This window comes from Tachyglossus aculeatus, chromosome 16 (genome assembly GCF_015852505.1).
Source record: "Tachyglossus aculeatus isolate mTacAcu1 chromosome 16, mTacAcu1.pri, whole genome shotgun sequence".
Classification (NCBI taxonomy): Eukaryota; Metazoa; Chordata; class Mammalia; order Monotremata; family Tachyglossidae; genus Tachyglossus; species Tachyglossus aculeatus.
This window is the reverse complement of record NC_052081.1, coordinates 11,859,994-11,875,963: the sequence shown is the minus strand read 5'-3', so window position 1 is coordinate 11,875,963 and position 15,970 is coordinate 11,859,994. Positions and strand designations below refer to the sequence as shown.

Genomic DNA, 15,970 nt, shown 5'->3' with positions numbered 1-15,970 from the left:
AATCCTCCATTTTACAGATGAGGAAACAGAGGCAAAGATAAATTAAATGACTTGCCTAAGATGACATAGCAGACTCACATTAGAACCCAGGTCCCTTGACTCCCAGGCCTGGGTTCTTTCCACTAGACCACACTGCTTCTTTCATAATAAACACCTTTTCTATACTACTCTTGGATAAGAATTAACATTGCCACAGGAATTTTTAATATCTTCCCTAGGGTTTTGCTTCACGTTTTCAAAGATTCTATTGGAGTTCAGGCCAAGTGAAAAAGCCTCATTTTGCTCATCAGTATGAAATTGCCAGGAACTTGTCAATAAGCCTATTTTGGTCCCTGGGGTTGATAATCTTTATGGCTGAAAAACATTACTTCCCAGCAGAATGAAACCAAGATGGTCCTCACCAGTGGCAGCTCTGAATGCTGAGGTGGGGTGGGGAGGGGCGGTGGAGATGGGATGGGGACGGAGCAGCCCTAGGGTCCCTTTGAGTTGGCACCTTTGAAGACAACATCAAATTGGTCATAAGACACACTAATTCTGGGTGGTTATTAAGCACTGATACAAAATGTTCGTAATGCTGGAAAATGTTCCGATGGCACCCGCACCATTCTAACAGAACATGGCTCCTTTGGGTTTTCATCTGGGGCTTTCATTCAATTGCATTTATTGAGCACTTACTGTGTGCAGATCACTGTACTAAGTGCTTGGAAAGTACAATTTGGCAAGATAGAGACAATCCATACCCAACAACAGGCTCACAGCCTGGGAGACGAGCATGGCATTCTTTCCTGACAGACACATTTTCTGCCTAAAATCCTTGGACGGAGGACTTTCTAAATATGCACATCTTACAGTTCATCTGGGAGGCAGCATGGCCTAGTAGAAAGAGCAAAGGATGAGGAATCAAGAGATCTGGGTCTGAGTCCCAGATCTGTCTCTGGACTATTCAGTGACCTTGGGCAAGTCATTTAACCTCTCTGGGCCTCAGCTTCCTCATCTCTAAATGAGGATAAAACAGACTACAAGCTTCTGGTGGGACAGGGACTGTGTCCAATTACTTAACCTTGCATTCACTCTAGCTTTTAACACCTAATAAATGCTTAATAAATGTCATTACTATGATTTGAGTTATTGAATGTTGATATCCCCACCGTAAACACAGGCTCGACACCCAAATTCACACACACACCAAATACTGAAAAAGACTCCCCTATTCACGTGTTTACAAATGCACATTCTCCCAAAGCATATTCTCACATTCCCTTCCTCTTACCCAGAGCTCCTGCCTTTTCCCCTACCCGGGAAGCAGTAGTGTTTTCAATGCCTGTTTTTTATCCAGGGCTGATGTCTCCACCCTCAGGCACCTCAAACTGCCCCACAAGACCAGCCATGGACCAACCCAGATGAACTTGTATTGACTGCCCATAGGGAGGTCACCTTCAGCATTCAGGGAGAGAAGCAATAATAAAATAAATAAAATAAAATAAAAAATATTTTATTTTATTTTATTTTGTTAATATGTTTTGTTTTGTTGTCTGTCTCCCCCTTCTAGACTGTGAGCCCGTTGTTGGGTAGGGACCATCTCTATATGTTGTCAACTTGTACTTCCCAAGCACTTAGTACAGTGTTCTGCACACAGTAAGCACTCAATAAATACAATTGAATGAATGAATGAATGAAAGCAGAGAGAGGGAGGAAAGCTAGAAATGGGGGATTTGCTCCCCTTCCTCTCCAGAGAGAGCAATAGGGAGGAGGAGGAGATGCTTAGGTGCCACGTGGTGAGACATCCCCATCTCTGGGCCACTAAAATGGCTCCATTCTGACTGAGGGACACATGTGCCTGGGAGTCAGAAGGATGTGGCTTCTAATTCCAGCTCCACCACATGTCTATGTGACTGTGGGTGAGTCACTTAACTTCTTTGTGCCTCAGTTACCTCATCTGTAAAATGGAGATTAAGACTGTGAGCCCCATGTGGGACATGGACTGTGTCTAACCTGATTAATTTGTACCTACCCCAGCACTTAGAACAGTAGCTGGCATACAGTGAACTTTTAACAAATACCATTAAACATATATGTATTTTAATACATATATTTTAAATACATATATATATACAGGAGGCCTAGCGTACTCTTTAATGAATCCCTTGTCCTCTTTTCTCCCACTGACCTACTTCATGGGTCACTCTGAAGACTAACAGGGCTTGGCATCAGGGGTCAAGGTTTGCTCCCGGATCCTTTCTGATGTTAACAGCTTCACCTGCTGCTGTCCCCAAACCCTGGTCTCCAAAACATCCATGTCCACATCAGGTCATTGCAAAGATGCTCCATTTCCTTCCCTGCCCCACAGACGAGGATGGAGAAAAACAAGGGGTGGAGGAAAGTCCGCGGCAGCAGCAGGGTGGGGAACTCGGAGGGCAGGGCTGGGCCGTGGGAGCATCCTTAACCAGGATGCTGGTTCCTGGCAACGGCTCCTCTGCCTTGCCCCACTGGTCCTTACCGGCTTTGTCGATCCAGGCTCGATAGCCGTTCAGCTCCCGTTCAATCTGCTGCTGCCTCCGCAGCTTCATGAAGGCGCGACGGTTCTCCACTCTTTCTCTCTCTTTGGCAAACTCCCTGCAAGCAAAGAAGCCAAGACAGTCTTACCGGTATGGGCCAAGACAGCAGCGGGGATAAGTGGAGAGGGTGAGGGAGAAAGAGAGGGGGGCAGGAGGGAGGAGAGAAGCCCAGGCCGTGGGGGAATAAAGGACCCATGAGGCGAATGACAGGGGAGAAGGTTGGTGGGGCTGGCTTCAGCCTGGGACAACCAGAGGAATTGGGAGGTCTCTGAATGGGGAACGGGTGAGAGGGCCAGCTTCTCCGAGGGGATAATGGGCCGACACAACCAGCCTTACCAATTCTGTACATAACTTACAAACTCAACCCCATCTCTCTCCATTCTCCTCTCCCTTCCCTCAACCTGTAATTTATTTTGTGCCCATCTCCCCCACTGGACTGTAATATAAGCTCCTTGTGTGCAAGAATCAGGGCTTTGAAATCAATTGAAAATATGCCTGTCTGCCTTCCCTCTTTTGAGTGTAAGCTCCTTGAGGGTAGGAAACGTGTCAGGCATTTGTTTCATAGCCCCCAACCACTTATTGCCAAGAAGGCACCCAGTAAACATGTTGCCTTTTCTATCTTGTTTGATTTTACTTATGTGTCTGACGCCAACCCTCTCCTTCCCTTTTTCAGAGACCACGAGCCCCTTGAGAGCCAGGGACTGTGTCTACATCTCACCCATGTACTTCTTTCCCAGCACTTTGCCTATAGAAGGTGCTTAATAAATACTCCTATGACTTATTACTACCATTGTGCTCTCCCAAGCACTTAGTACAGCGCTCTGCACCCAATAAGTGCTCAATAAATGCAACTGACTGAAAGAATAGAAGGAATAAAGGGGTAGGGCCATGAAGGGAGGCCATGGTAGGACAATGAAAGGGACAGGCTAAGGTCACTGGACCATACCACATCTGTAAAGTATGGACTAGGCAGGTTGGAGAAGTAGGTAAAGGAGTGAGAAACTGAGGCCATGAAAGCCAGAGTTTGAAGGTGGCCAAAGTGATGGCAAAGAGGGAGATCATCACAAGGGGTAGGTAAATGGAAGCAAGAACAGATTCTCCAGTGGTCCCTCTGGGTCATCCTGTCTGGGGTTCTCCTCTTCCATCACTACACTCTCCAGTCCCAGCAACCTCCCTGTTCTGGGCAGCACTTTCAGCTGTGGCCTCTTCTCCCAACCACCTCTACAGAGTCAAGTGGGGCAGGGAGGTGGGGCGGAGGGCATCGTCGGTTCCACCGAGGGGTGGACAGAATGACTGCAGAGCCCCCTGGTGAGGACTGCCCCCTAAGATGTTCCAATGGGCCCTCCTTCTGCCCCCCAAAGCAAGACAGTGCCCATGCCATGATGCTCCCTGGAGGCTGGCTCTCGGCAGGCAGAGAGCCCTTCCCACACAAGGCTGCCAGAAGGGACGGGGGCAAAGGTGCTGCATTAAGAAAAATGTATTTCACTGCAGCATGGCTTCATGTTTGGAGGATTTTCCGGAGGAGCCATGAAGGCACAGAATGTTGGAAGGAGGGGTTCGGGAGTGGAGGGGGAGTAGACAACCACTCAATGGGGGAATAAGATTCACCTTCGTCTGGGATACTGAGAGGAAGAGGAAGCTAGAGATAGCCCACCCTCATCATTCTTTCTTTTCCCTCTTCCCTCAACCCTAACAACTGCCGGGTTCTCCTGCCACCAAAGACCTGAGAGGTCAAAATAGTGGAAATGATCCAGGAGGGTGGTATGCCTCTAGCTGGCTTCTAGCTTCCCCTTCCCCCTCTCCAACTTCCTGCTCTGCCCAACGCAGAGTGGGCCAGCAGAGTGATGAAATAGAGACTTTTTTCCATAAAATGTGACCAATTCCAGAGCAATCCCCCTTCTGACCGCCTTGTTAGAATTGCTCTAGAGCAGGAGTCATCGGGGTGTGCGGTTTCCAGTTGGAAATGCAGGTAGAAGTGCAGCCTCCTCACTGGGCCATGGCCCAAACTGCCAACATCTGCTGGCTATGGCCCAAACCCACACCTGACCGCTCATCCCCAGCCCACAATGCCGATGTCTGCTGGCTACGGCCCAAACCCACACCTGACCGCTGCCTCTGCTTTGGCTCCCTCCGGGCCCAGCCTGACCACCCGGCTGGCTCCCTGCCCTCCCTGTTCTAACAAGCTACTGGCTTCCGCTCACCAGCCAGGCAAATGGGAATGGGCCCACAAGGTCCGGAACCCAAGAGGATTACAGCCAAGCTAAAAAGAAGTCAGACAGGGGTGAGAAAGAAAGCAGTTAAATCAAAGTGGAAATCCCCATAATAAATCCCCATCTGGAGCACTAATGAAGCTTCTTCAGCTCCCCGCTCACTGGTACTCGAGTCCTTTGGGGGCAGCAGGGAAAGGCTGACAACTATCATATTCTTTGCTTGACAGCTCTTTACTGTCCCTGTCTTATCTCTTTGCCACCCTCCCTGGATGGGGGGGGGGGGGGGCGGGGGGGGAGGAGATGCGCAGGGTAGCACAGAGACCTTCAGGTTAGCTTTGGGAGAGGGAGGGAGAGATGGTTAAGGTTTGGACATCTGAAATACCAGGGTGGCTGAGATGAGCTGGTGAGAGGATCAGTCCCCGCTAACATTAGTTACTGTAAGATTTGCTCTGCAGAAAAGTCTATTGAAAAATGTTTCACCCAATAATGTTGTCACCTTATGCAATAGGAGAACCTAAGTTGGGAGAACTTTGGTCAGGAGAATCTAGGAGAACCTAGATCAGGAGAATGTTCTGAGTCTTAGATGTAAACCCCTTAAAGCAAGAGAACCAGAGACAAGTTGGCTCCTGCTCTGCAATGCTGGAAGATCTGTATGGGAAGAAGCTCCTGGGAGAAGGCTCTGTATCCCAACCCAGACTCTGCTTCCATGCAGACACTTCTCCTCCTCCACCCCCTACACCTCCTCCTGCTGTCTCCTACCCACTCTTTTTCCTCGGGAGCAACTATGTTTTCCTGGACTATGGAGGGAAGCTGCCATTGCTGTGGTGAGCTGCAGTTCTGATAAATGGGGAAGGTTCAATTTGAAGTCCTCGGGCAGGCACAAGAACTGCCTCCTGGTCCCTTGACCAGGCCTTGGAAGGTTAGGGATCCTGGGATCCGTCCCCCAGGTCTTCATTAATGACTTGTGTTTTGTCCCCAGGCCTTAGATCAGTTCACGTGAAACGTGAATTAAAATCCAAGAAACGAATAAAGGGATCGATCTGTCCGGTGCGCGGCCGGGCCCTGCTGTTCCGGGAACGTGCCGATCGGGCGCTTGTGTTCTCTGACATTTTCAGGGTCGTTTTGGAAAGGCCTGAAACAGGTCAATCCAGCCCCTCCCGCTGCTCCCCTGCTCCAGATGAACCTCAGAATGAAAGGCCCACGTGGGCCAGGGGCAACTCTATGGGGGGCTGGTGGCAAGCCGCTTCCCTCTACCCTAAAACCTGTGGCGCACACTTGCCCTGGGCCATACACTTCTCCAGTTCAGTACAAATAAAGCTGTGTTTACAGATTCAGGGGCTCCTGCCGTAGTCATGGAAACCAAATCAGAGACTAAGCAAGGATTGGGCTGGCCTGTGCAACTCAAACATCTGTTTACCCACACTTCCCCAAGCCAGAGAGAGAGGAGAAAGTGATCCTTTTTCCAAACCAAAAAGCCCTGGGGAGAACCTTAATGGACCTTCTCAGCAGGGCTCCACATGGCCTCGCCTTCATGTGAGAAGCCAAGAGCACTGCACACACATGCACACAAACACATACTCGTGCTTGTAGGCTTGCACGACCATACAGGAAAGCTCCTCTGTAACAGATCTGGATGCCTGCCTACTTTTCAGGCACTGGCTAAGCTGGGAACCTGTTGAAAGTGGGTCTCTTCGAAGCGTATTCCATCACCAGACAGGTATTTGTGGCCATCAGACACCACTGCTATATGGAGGTTCGGGTTTTAAAGGAGTTGGTGACAAACAACTCTCACTTAAGGGCTCTTCTGGGACAAAAATGGGTCAGAACCGAGTTCCGACATGGTTGTCCTTGCAACAATCCCCCAGGGTGGAGGTGGGGAGGCATGCACAACTGACCCCTTTGACAGACATGGGAAATGGGGCCCTAGGATCTGAGGTCCCCCAGAATTTAGATGGACCGAACAGATTTTGGGTTTCCTGTCTCTTGCCATCCTTCCCCCAATCTACGTTGCCTCCCTCTCTGGAGCCAAAGTAGAGGCAAACTAGAAACGTACTCTACGCCTGCCTGTCTATACATATTAGTGTATGTTTCAGTCACAATATTTCAGTGGGCTCGAGGCCCGTGGCGCACAACAATAAGCCTCAGGGAACTAAGTGCATTTCATATTCTTCCTTCCGCCCTCACTCCCCCCCCTCCGCCCCACCCCACCAAGCACTCTAATTACAGCATGAAAGAGGCGTGATGACAGAGAACAAGTGCTAAGGTTCTTTTAAGAGACATATTCTCATTTCTCTGAGATCCCAGCAGCCCATCCACTCCCTCCCAGTGAATCAAAGGAGCCAGAAGAATGGGTGTGTCTCTGCTCAAGTGAGTGACTGGGAGTTTATTACCCGGGTGGAGCCGCTCCACACTTAATAGTGTGGGGGCATTTGGGGGAGAAAAGCTTTTAATGTTCCCAGAATCTCCTGTTCCACAACATCCTCAAGCAACAGAAGCATTCTTTCCCAGAAGGTGATGATCACTGTCTGTTGCTTGGCATCAAACTGCTCTTTTCTCCCAGCATATCTTCAGACTAAAACAAGCTCTACTTCATACCATGAGTTTGAAGGGAAGGTGGGGGGTGGGGGGAGGGCGGGGGAGAGAGAGAGAGAGAGACAGAGACAGAGAATTAGAGAGACAGAGAAACAAGAGAGACAGGAAGACAGAAAAATAGAGACAGAGAGAGACAGATAGACAAAGACATAGAGACACAGAAAGAGCTCTCTGCAGCCAGGAAAGATGAAAACTGAGAACAGACAGGGACATGATTGAAATCTACAATATCCTGAGGGATTTGAGCAGCAATTGTTTACCAAATCCTACACCACCAAGACATGGAGACATCCACTGAAGCTTAAGGTGGCAAATTCAAATATATCAGAGGAAATACATTTTCCTATAATAGGTGGTAAGTACACAGAATTCATTAGCAAGGGAAGAAGTGCAGGGTGGAAATATACGTAGGTTCAAGAGGGTTTGTTTAAAATTCACGGGTAAGTGGTCCATAACAGGTTTCTAGAGGGAAAGTTAAGCATATAGAGGGGAAAAATTAGGGATTTGAGATGATACATCCTGGTACACTTGGATGGATGCCAAAGAGGACAGCCATCTCATGATACTTGCAAGCATTCTGCTGCCACAAACAGACAGAACACTGGGCAGGGTGGACCATCAATCTGATCTGGTAATGACATTGCTTCTGAGGGAGAAGAGAAAGTGGAGAGAGGAAAGTAGGAGCATGGGGAAGTGAGGAAGACAGAGAGAGAATATAGTTGAAAGGAAAGAAAAGGTTACCAATGAAGAGCAAATTGATAAGCCAGGATACTGTGAGCTGACAGCTGGGTAGTGAGGGCTCCTGGAGAATTCATTGCCTGTTATAGCATCATCCCCAAAGTGGCAGGTGTTAGGCTACGATTCTTGACTTCCCAAGGTTTGTGTTGGCCAGAGATGGGCTCTGGACCAAGACAGTGGTAATGGCAGGTAGGGAATGCTGGTGGGAGGTGATACAACTGGCAAGACAGCCACCTTGCTTACCCAAGGATTCATTGGCAGGTTCATTGACACTTGGAGAGTTTTATCCAAAAGCCCACTCCACTCTCAGCAGTCCAAAACAGTGGCATAATAATGGCTCAAGCTACACAACCAGTTAGAGACCCTTTTCATGCTCACGACCTAATTGGGACTGAACGCTGAGTCCACTGCCCTGAACAATAATGCTGACCACTCCTTACTGGCTATGGCAGTCTGAAATGAGTGTATTTTTGGAAAAGGATTTTTCAGTAACAGTTTTTTGCCTGGCTCAAATCCACACAGGACAAATCTAAAATGAGATGTGGCATTATCATCACTGAGCTTTGTATGAATGTTTTGGGTGACACGTACAACCAACCCTATCTCCACTTTAGTCTCAAAAACCTCATCCCCAGTCTGCCCCTTTGATTGGCAGGTGAAACCTCAGGCCTTTTCCTGCTGTCACTCTGGGGGTGTCCAAGCCATTTCCAGAGACTGAGAAGGCTCAAAGTTGGGATGGAAGTGGGGAGAATAGTGGGTGCCAGAATTCCTGGGCAGCAGCTGTCAATTAGGCAAACTCCTGTCCAACCAGGATGTCGCACAAACTTATGACTGCACACAAATAAATATTCAGAGATCTCCCTTTAACTCAATTGAATGCTTTTCAGCTCTACTGTACTGAATTGCAGTAAAAGTACCACTATCAAAGCCTCCTACCATTATCTGGCTAATGAATCTATGTATGGTTGTTGTCATTGACACACATGGATTATTCTCCTGCTGCCAACCTCTTGCTAACACTCACCCTTCTGCCTCGAAATCCCTTCCATTTCACATCTGGCAGATCATTGCTCTCCCCATCTTAATAGCCTTTCTGAAATCATATCTCCTCCAGGAGGCCTTCCCTGGTCATCTCTCATTTTCCCACCTTATACCCTTTCCCTTCTACTACTTCAGCATTTCTGTGTCACAAACACACTCACACACACACTCCCCAACCATAACAGGAATGTACATACCTTAATCAATATTATTTATTGAGCCCTTACAGTGTAGAGAGAGCACTTGGGTAAGTACTCTACAACAGAACTGGTAGACAATTCCCTGTGCATAACAAGCTGACAGCTTAGAGCAATTCCATATTGCTTCCTCCTACCTATTATTTCTTTCATTGTCTGTCTTCCCTGCTGGACTGTAAGCTCCTTGAGGACAGGGTTCATACTTACTAATGTTCCAGTGCTCTGCACAGAGCAGGTACTCAATAAATACTACTGACTGACTGACGGCCCCTAGGCCTGTACTATGTGGACACTGCCATTCCCGAGCTTCTCACTTTCAGAAGTCTGAAGAGCCCCCTGATTTTCAGACTCTGGCATGAATGGAATTCAGTTGCCTCCTAATTCCAACCCTTTCCAAGAATTCGCTTAGCTTGGGAACATTTAGCCTGCTCCATAATGAAAGAGGAAGAGAAGCAGGAAGGAGAGAAGGAAGTGGGGGGATAACCCTGGGTCTTCAGTGGGGGAATATTCTGGAGAAACGCATCCAGAGAAGCAGCTTGGCCTTGTGGAAAGAGCACAGGCCTGGAAGTCAGAGAACCTGGGTTCTAATCCTATATTCAACACTTGCCTGCTGGGTGAACTTGGGCAAGTCACTTCACTTCTCTGTACCTCAGTTACCTCATCTCGTAAAATGGAGATTAAGACTGTGAGCCCCCCATGGGACAGGGACTGTGTCCAATCTGATTAGCTTTTATCTACCCCAGCGCTTAGAACAGTGCCTGGCACATAGTAAGTGCTTAACTACAATTTAAAAAAACAGAAACATCCCCAGAGCTTGAAGCCTGTGAGGACACAGGACCTATTATATTCTCTGAATTCACAAGGCTGCCACATAGGCCATTCTCCCAGCAGACTTTCATTAGTTAAGAACTCTCCGAAGTTTACTGCATCCTTCTCCATCCCCATCACAGCTAGAAAGCAAAGTCCTGTTACAACCATGGAAATACTCTCCCTGGAGCAAGCCCTTCCTTTCATTTGGGACTGAAAGCTGGGGTATTTAGGCTGGGCTCTCTGGAGGCAAATTCCTCATTATTATTAATATTACCATTATTACTATGGATACTATTACTACTGCTAATGGCATTTGTTGATCCCTTAATTTATGCCAAGCACTGTACTAAGCACTGGGGTAGTTTGGACCCAATCCTTGTCCCACATGGGACTCAAGTCTAGGAGAGGAGGGAAATGAGGTACTTCATCTTCATTCACAGATGAGGAAGCTGAGGCACAGAGAAGTGAACTGACCGACCCAGGGTCCCACAGCAGAGAAGTGGCGGGGCTAGAGATTAGAACCTAGGTCCTTTGACTTCCAGGCTCATGCTATTTCCATTACGCCACACTGCTTCCTTCCTGGGGATTCTTCTGGCTGGAGGGTTTTCCCCACTCTGGCCCTACTGGCAGTTTTGAAGTCACGGTCATTCAGCGTTTGAATCCTGGGCGAAAAGAATAAGACATTTCCTCCCACACAGCCTTTCCCACATGGCTTTTCACTCCATCCCTGTCCTCTAAGGGCTCGGGAGGGGGAGGATTAGAACTACTCTTGCATCACAGAGTCAACAGCCTCCGAGAAATGGATTTCCAATAACAACTCTCATTTGCAAAACATAAATAATGGCGTTATTCTATTCTGCATAAACACGCTCTGGAAATCTCTAAATGAACATTGGCTACTGTGCACACATCTTTCATCCAAGGGTTACAAAGCACTGAGAGTGTAACTAAAAATCTGAGCCCACTATCCCATAACTCTTTCTCTAATGCATCTATCTCCTGCTATATATTGCACATGTGGGAGATTACATGTTCACCGAGCACACAGTGAGTCTTCATGAAATACACTGCAAAGCTACGGCACGGTGACAATCTGCATGGCTCAAGGGACTGAAGAGAGCTGAGCGCTGTGCTCAGGGCTGGGGGAAGGGCTGGTACAGGAGAGAGCACACAAATGTCAAATGCAGAGGACCCCTCCTCACATTCATATGCTCCCTATTTCCCCTTGGCAGCAACTGAGGGAAGGTTCCAGCCCATGCTCGTTAGCAAAGCTGGGAATGAGATGTATGGGGACTCAGCATCCTGTTCCATGGCTTTTCTAGGTGCTCACTGCACAGGGCTGATGCCCTCATGATTTTCTCAGCTGGACTCCCTGCCTTGCTCCTTCCAGATCTCTGGGGTTTTCAGATCAGAGCTGAAAAGATCCCCAGATGGTAGCTTTCTGACCTGTTAGTTCTTGGACGCTGTTCCCTTTCATTTTTCATGTTCCCCGAATATCTCAGCCAACCGTCCATTCCCATGCCCATGATGAAAAGTTGGCACCTACGATGGCTTGAGTGAGGTTTGGCCTCGGAGACCCCAAGCCCACTGACGGAAAGAAATTAGAAGATGCCTAAGAAGAATCAGACTGGCTGGAAACAATCCTAATAAAGATCGAAGCTCATGTGTCAGGCTCCAGACATGCTCTTGCCATGAGAAGTTTCGCTCCGTGACCTGGTTAGATTAGGTTAGCACAAATGTTCACTGGATGAAAGATGGTTTTGTAGGTAGACATGGCTGCTATGGTTTGGGAGTATTATCCAATTTTCCCCACAGGAAGGCACCTCTCCAAGAGGCCTTCCCGGATTAAGCCCTCCTTTCCTCTTCTTCCACTCCCTTCTGCATCACCCTGACTTGCTCCCTGTATTTATCACTCCTCCCAGTCCCACAGCACTTATGAATATATCTTTAATTTATTTATTTATATTAATGTCTCTCTCCCCCTCTAGACTGTAAGCTTGTTGTGGGCAGGGAATGTGTCTGTTTATTGTTGTATTCACCCAGGTGCTTAGTACAGTGCTCTGCACACAGTAAGTGCTCAACAAATATGACAATGAATCAATTCAGTCTCTTCTTCACATTATAGGTAATAAATGTAATAATTATAATGGTACTTGTTAAACATTTATTATGTGCCAAACACTGTTTTAAGCACTGGGATAGATGCAAAGTAATCAGGTTAGACACAGTTCCTTTTCCCACATGGGACTCACATTCTTATCCCCATTTTACAGATGAAGTAACTGAGGCCCAGAGAAGTTAAGTGACTTGCCCATAGTCACACAGCAAACATGAGGAAGAGTAGGGATTAGAATCCAGGTCCTTTTGACTCCCAGGTCTGTGCTCCATCCACTATGCCACACTTCTTCAGGGGCACAGATACAACAAACAGAGCACACTGTGCACAGCAACCAGTACATGCTCAATAAATACTCTTGATTGACTGGCTAATTGACAGAGGGATTCTCATGAGCTGAGGAATCTTTTAGCAGGCCCCCAGCCCCCTTCACTTTGCCCCCACCACATTTTATGTTCCCATCCAGGAAGGCTCCCGGAAGAATCTATCAATAATAATAATAATAATAACAATGGCATTTATTAAGCACTTACTATGTGCCAAGCACTGTTCTAAACACTGGGGAGGTTACAAAGTGATCAGGTTGTCCCACGTGGGGCTCATAGCCTTAATCCCCATTTTACAGATGAGGTAACTGAGGAACAGAGAAGTTAAGTGACTTGCCCAAAGTCACACAGCTGACAAGTGGCAGCGCTGGGATTTGAACCCATGACCTCTGACTCCCAAGCCTGTGCTCTTTTCCACTGAGCCACGCTGCTTCTCTAATCAATAGCATTTACTGAGCATTTACTGTGTCCCAAGCACTGTACTATCCACCAGTAAATACTCAAGGAAGAGGGTCTAGATGTCTCTTTCCCATGGTGTCCCAGCCTTCTGTTTACCCTGAGCTCCCAGTTCTTGGCAACCAAGGGATAGGAAAGGCGTCTGAGGTGCCTGTCGTGAAGAACGGCTCCCCAACCCCCACGCCCTTGGCCAACAGACTGAGAATTCAGATGACTCCTCTTCCCACCAGGTTCTCAGTCCTTTATGCCAGTAACAAGGGACTGTGGCTCCCACGGAGGTAAAGAGGATGTGGCATTGACCCTGCAAGACTAGGCCTTCAATTCTGAAGCCCAGGAGAGAGTCACAGATCCCGGTCTGCATGAAAGCAACATTAAAGGTCACAACAGAACACAGGAAGAATCAATTAAAGGAGGAAACGGGTAGAGGTGCCATGCCATCTGGTCTTCTATTCACCAGGCCGTGGCCGTCTCCATGGGCCTCCATCTTCCTGGGTCTTAGGGGGGACAGGTGGTTCTCTCCTCACTTGGCTGTGAATTCTCCTGCACTCCAACCACAACCTCTGTGACTTAACCTGGGGATTATGAGAGACTTCTGGCTCTTCACACATCCTTGGGCTCCACTCCCACCAATCACAAGCCCTTTCCCAACTTGATGACCCTATTAGCAATTCTTAAGAACCAGCATGAGGAGGGAGTGACATCAAAGGACATCGCTCTGACCAACCACAACATGAGGGAGAGAAGGTGACCCCCTCCCCACACCCCTGAGTTAGTAAGAAATAGAGCATCTATTAAGCACAAACTGTGTGCAAAGCACAGTACTAAGCATTAGAAAAAACACACTGATGAGAATTAGACTCAATCTCTGGCCCTCCAAGGGGTTCACAATCAAAAAATCGAATGGGAATAGGGGACTGGTGACAGATACATAAAACCTCCATAAAAGATCAGGACAATGATAAGCACAATCAGGGCAATGGGCCACTGTGACGAGTCACAGTATTTCAGGCTCCTGGCAGTTCAGGGTCCAACAGTCACCAATCAGTAATAGCCACTGTTACCAGTGGCCCAGGAGGTGACTGGGAACACAGCTTGCCAGCTGCAGAATAATTGTAGCAAGATTCACACGCTGAGTCTGCCTCAGGCCAAGGTGGACAATCCAGTCATTTCTGGAAACCCTCAAGGAGAAGGTTCACACATATTAGCATCAAAACAAAGATCTCTCAAAGGGTTCCCTGACCCCAGACATCAACAAAAGTACTGCTTAAATCATCAGGAGAGGAATTTCCTTTGAGAAGAGATGTGTCGTTCCCCCCCCACATACTATCCACAAAAGAAAGAAGGAACTTGCTCACCCAAAAGGCTCTTTGATGGACTAGGAACTAAGGGGAGGAGTCTGGAAAGGATTCGGGGAGCTTGAATTTCCTTGGCTATAAAATCAGTGGTATTTGTTGAGCACTCACTATGGCAGAACACTGTACTAAGTGCTTGGAAGAGTACAATAAACCAGAGTTAGCTTACATGTTCCCTGCCCATAACAAGCTTACAGACACAAGCCTGTGCTCTAGTAAATGTGCTCTGTGCTCTAGTAAACCGTGTTCCAATAGGTCTTGGCAAAGGGTTGGGGGTGCTGGGGCCCAATGGGGCTGGGGGCTTGAAGGAGCTGGATCACACCCACTCCAGGAACAGGCAATCTCTGGACTGCGACTTCCAGGGCCTACTGTTCCCTTAAATAGTTTTCTTATCCTGGCCCTTCGAGGGGGCAGGAGTTGGAGATCCACTGCCAGGGTCTCTGTTTAGGAAAAATACTTCTGAGGAGACAGGGAGTAGGGGAGTGGGTATGTCCCTTTCTGTGGTGGCCCAGAGGAGGTTTGGGTGAAAGCTTCTGAGTGAGATTTTGCAGAAACTCATCTAGACAAGGATCTGTTTGCCCCCCAGTGGATGGCTGCCCTCAGGGCCTGGGTCAGCAGCTCTGGTTCATTTTTTCCTGGCTCACTTTTCAGTCAGTCGATCATATTTATTGAGTGAGCACTCAATAAATATGATCGACTTACTGTTAGCAAATCACTGTACTAAGTAGTGGGGAGAATACAATATAACAGTATAACCGACACATTCCCTGCCCACAACAAACTTTCAGCCTAGAGGGGGAAACAGACATTGATATAAATAAAATGACAGATATGTACATAAGTGCTGTGGGGCTGGGAGGGAGGATGAATTAAGGGAGCAAGTCTAGGTGGTGCAGAAGGGAGTGGGAGAAGAGGAAAGGAGGCCTTAGTCAAGGAAGGCCTCTTGGAGGAGATGTGCCTTCAAGAAGGCTTTGAAGAAGGGGAGAGTAACTGTCTGTCAGATGTGAAGAGGTTAGGCGTTCCAGACCAGAGACAGGACTTAGGCAAGAGGTCAGTGGTGAAATAGACAAGATCAAGCTACAGTGAGAAGACTGGCATTATTCCCTCATTGGTCTGTCCCCAGCTCAAAAGTCCCACTCCTCCTCAGTGGACACCACAAAAACCCCAAATCACAAAATCCCTGGAACACAGAGGCTTGGAGCCCCCTTCCCGTGGTCTGTGATCTGCCACCTCTTCCTGGAGGCCCCACCCTAACCCCAGCCTCCCTAGGGCCTGGGCCGGCCCAGGCTGGGGCTCTGGTAATTTCCCTCATTACTCCCAAAAATTGCAGCGGAGGCCTGACTGACGACCAGCAACCTAGTCCCTGCCAGTCCATCCAGCGCTCCTTGTAGGGGGCCACTCCTGGGCCCCTCCTGCTCTGCCATTTGTCATCTGTCACGAGATGTCTCCGGTTCCATCTAAACCAGGAAAGCAACTCTTCAACTTTATCTGGAGACCTGAGTCATTTAAACAGCAAAACCCTGTGTGTCTCCAACCATCCATCCCAGTGGGGCAAAAAGAAAGCCCCTCCCTCACTG

General features: G+C 48.1%; 1 protein-coding gene across 2 annotated transcripts in view; it reads right to left on the bottom strand.

The window, feature by feature from the left end:
- Positions 1-15,970, bottom strand: part of CACNA1E (calcium voltage-gated channel subunit alpha1 E) — a 263,235-nt gene that overhangs the window by 117,035 nt on the left and 130,230 nt on the right. For both annotated transcript variants that reach the window (XM_038757753.1, XM_038757754.1), the window contains exon 9: positions 2,498-2,613. In XM_038757753.1, coding sequence (XP_038613681.1) covers positions 2,498-2,613 — 116 coding nt within the window. The remainder of the gene's footprint in view (positions 1-2,497; positions 2,614-15,970) is intronic.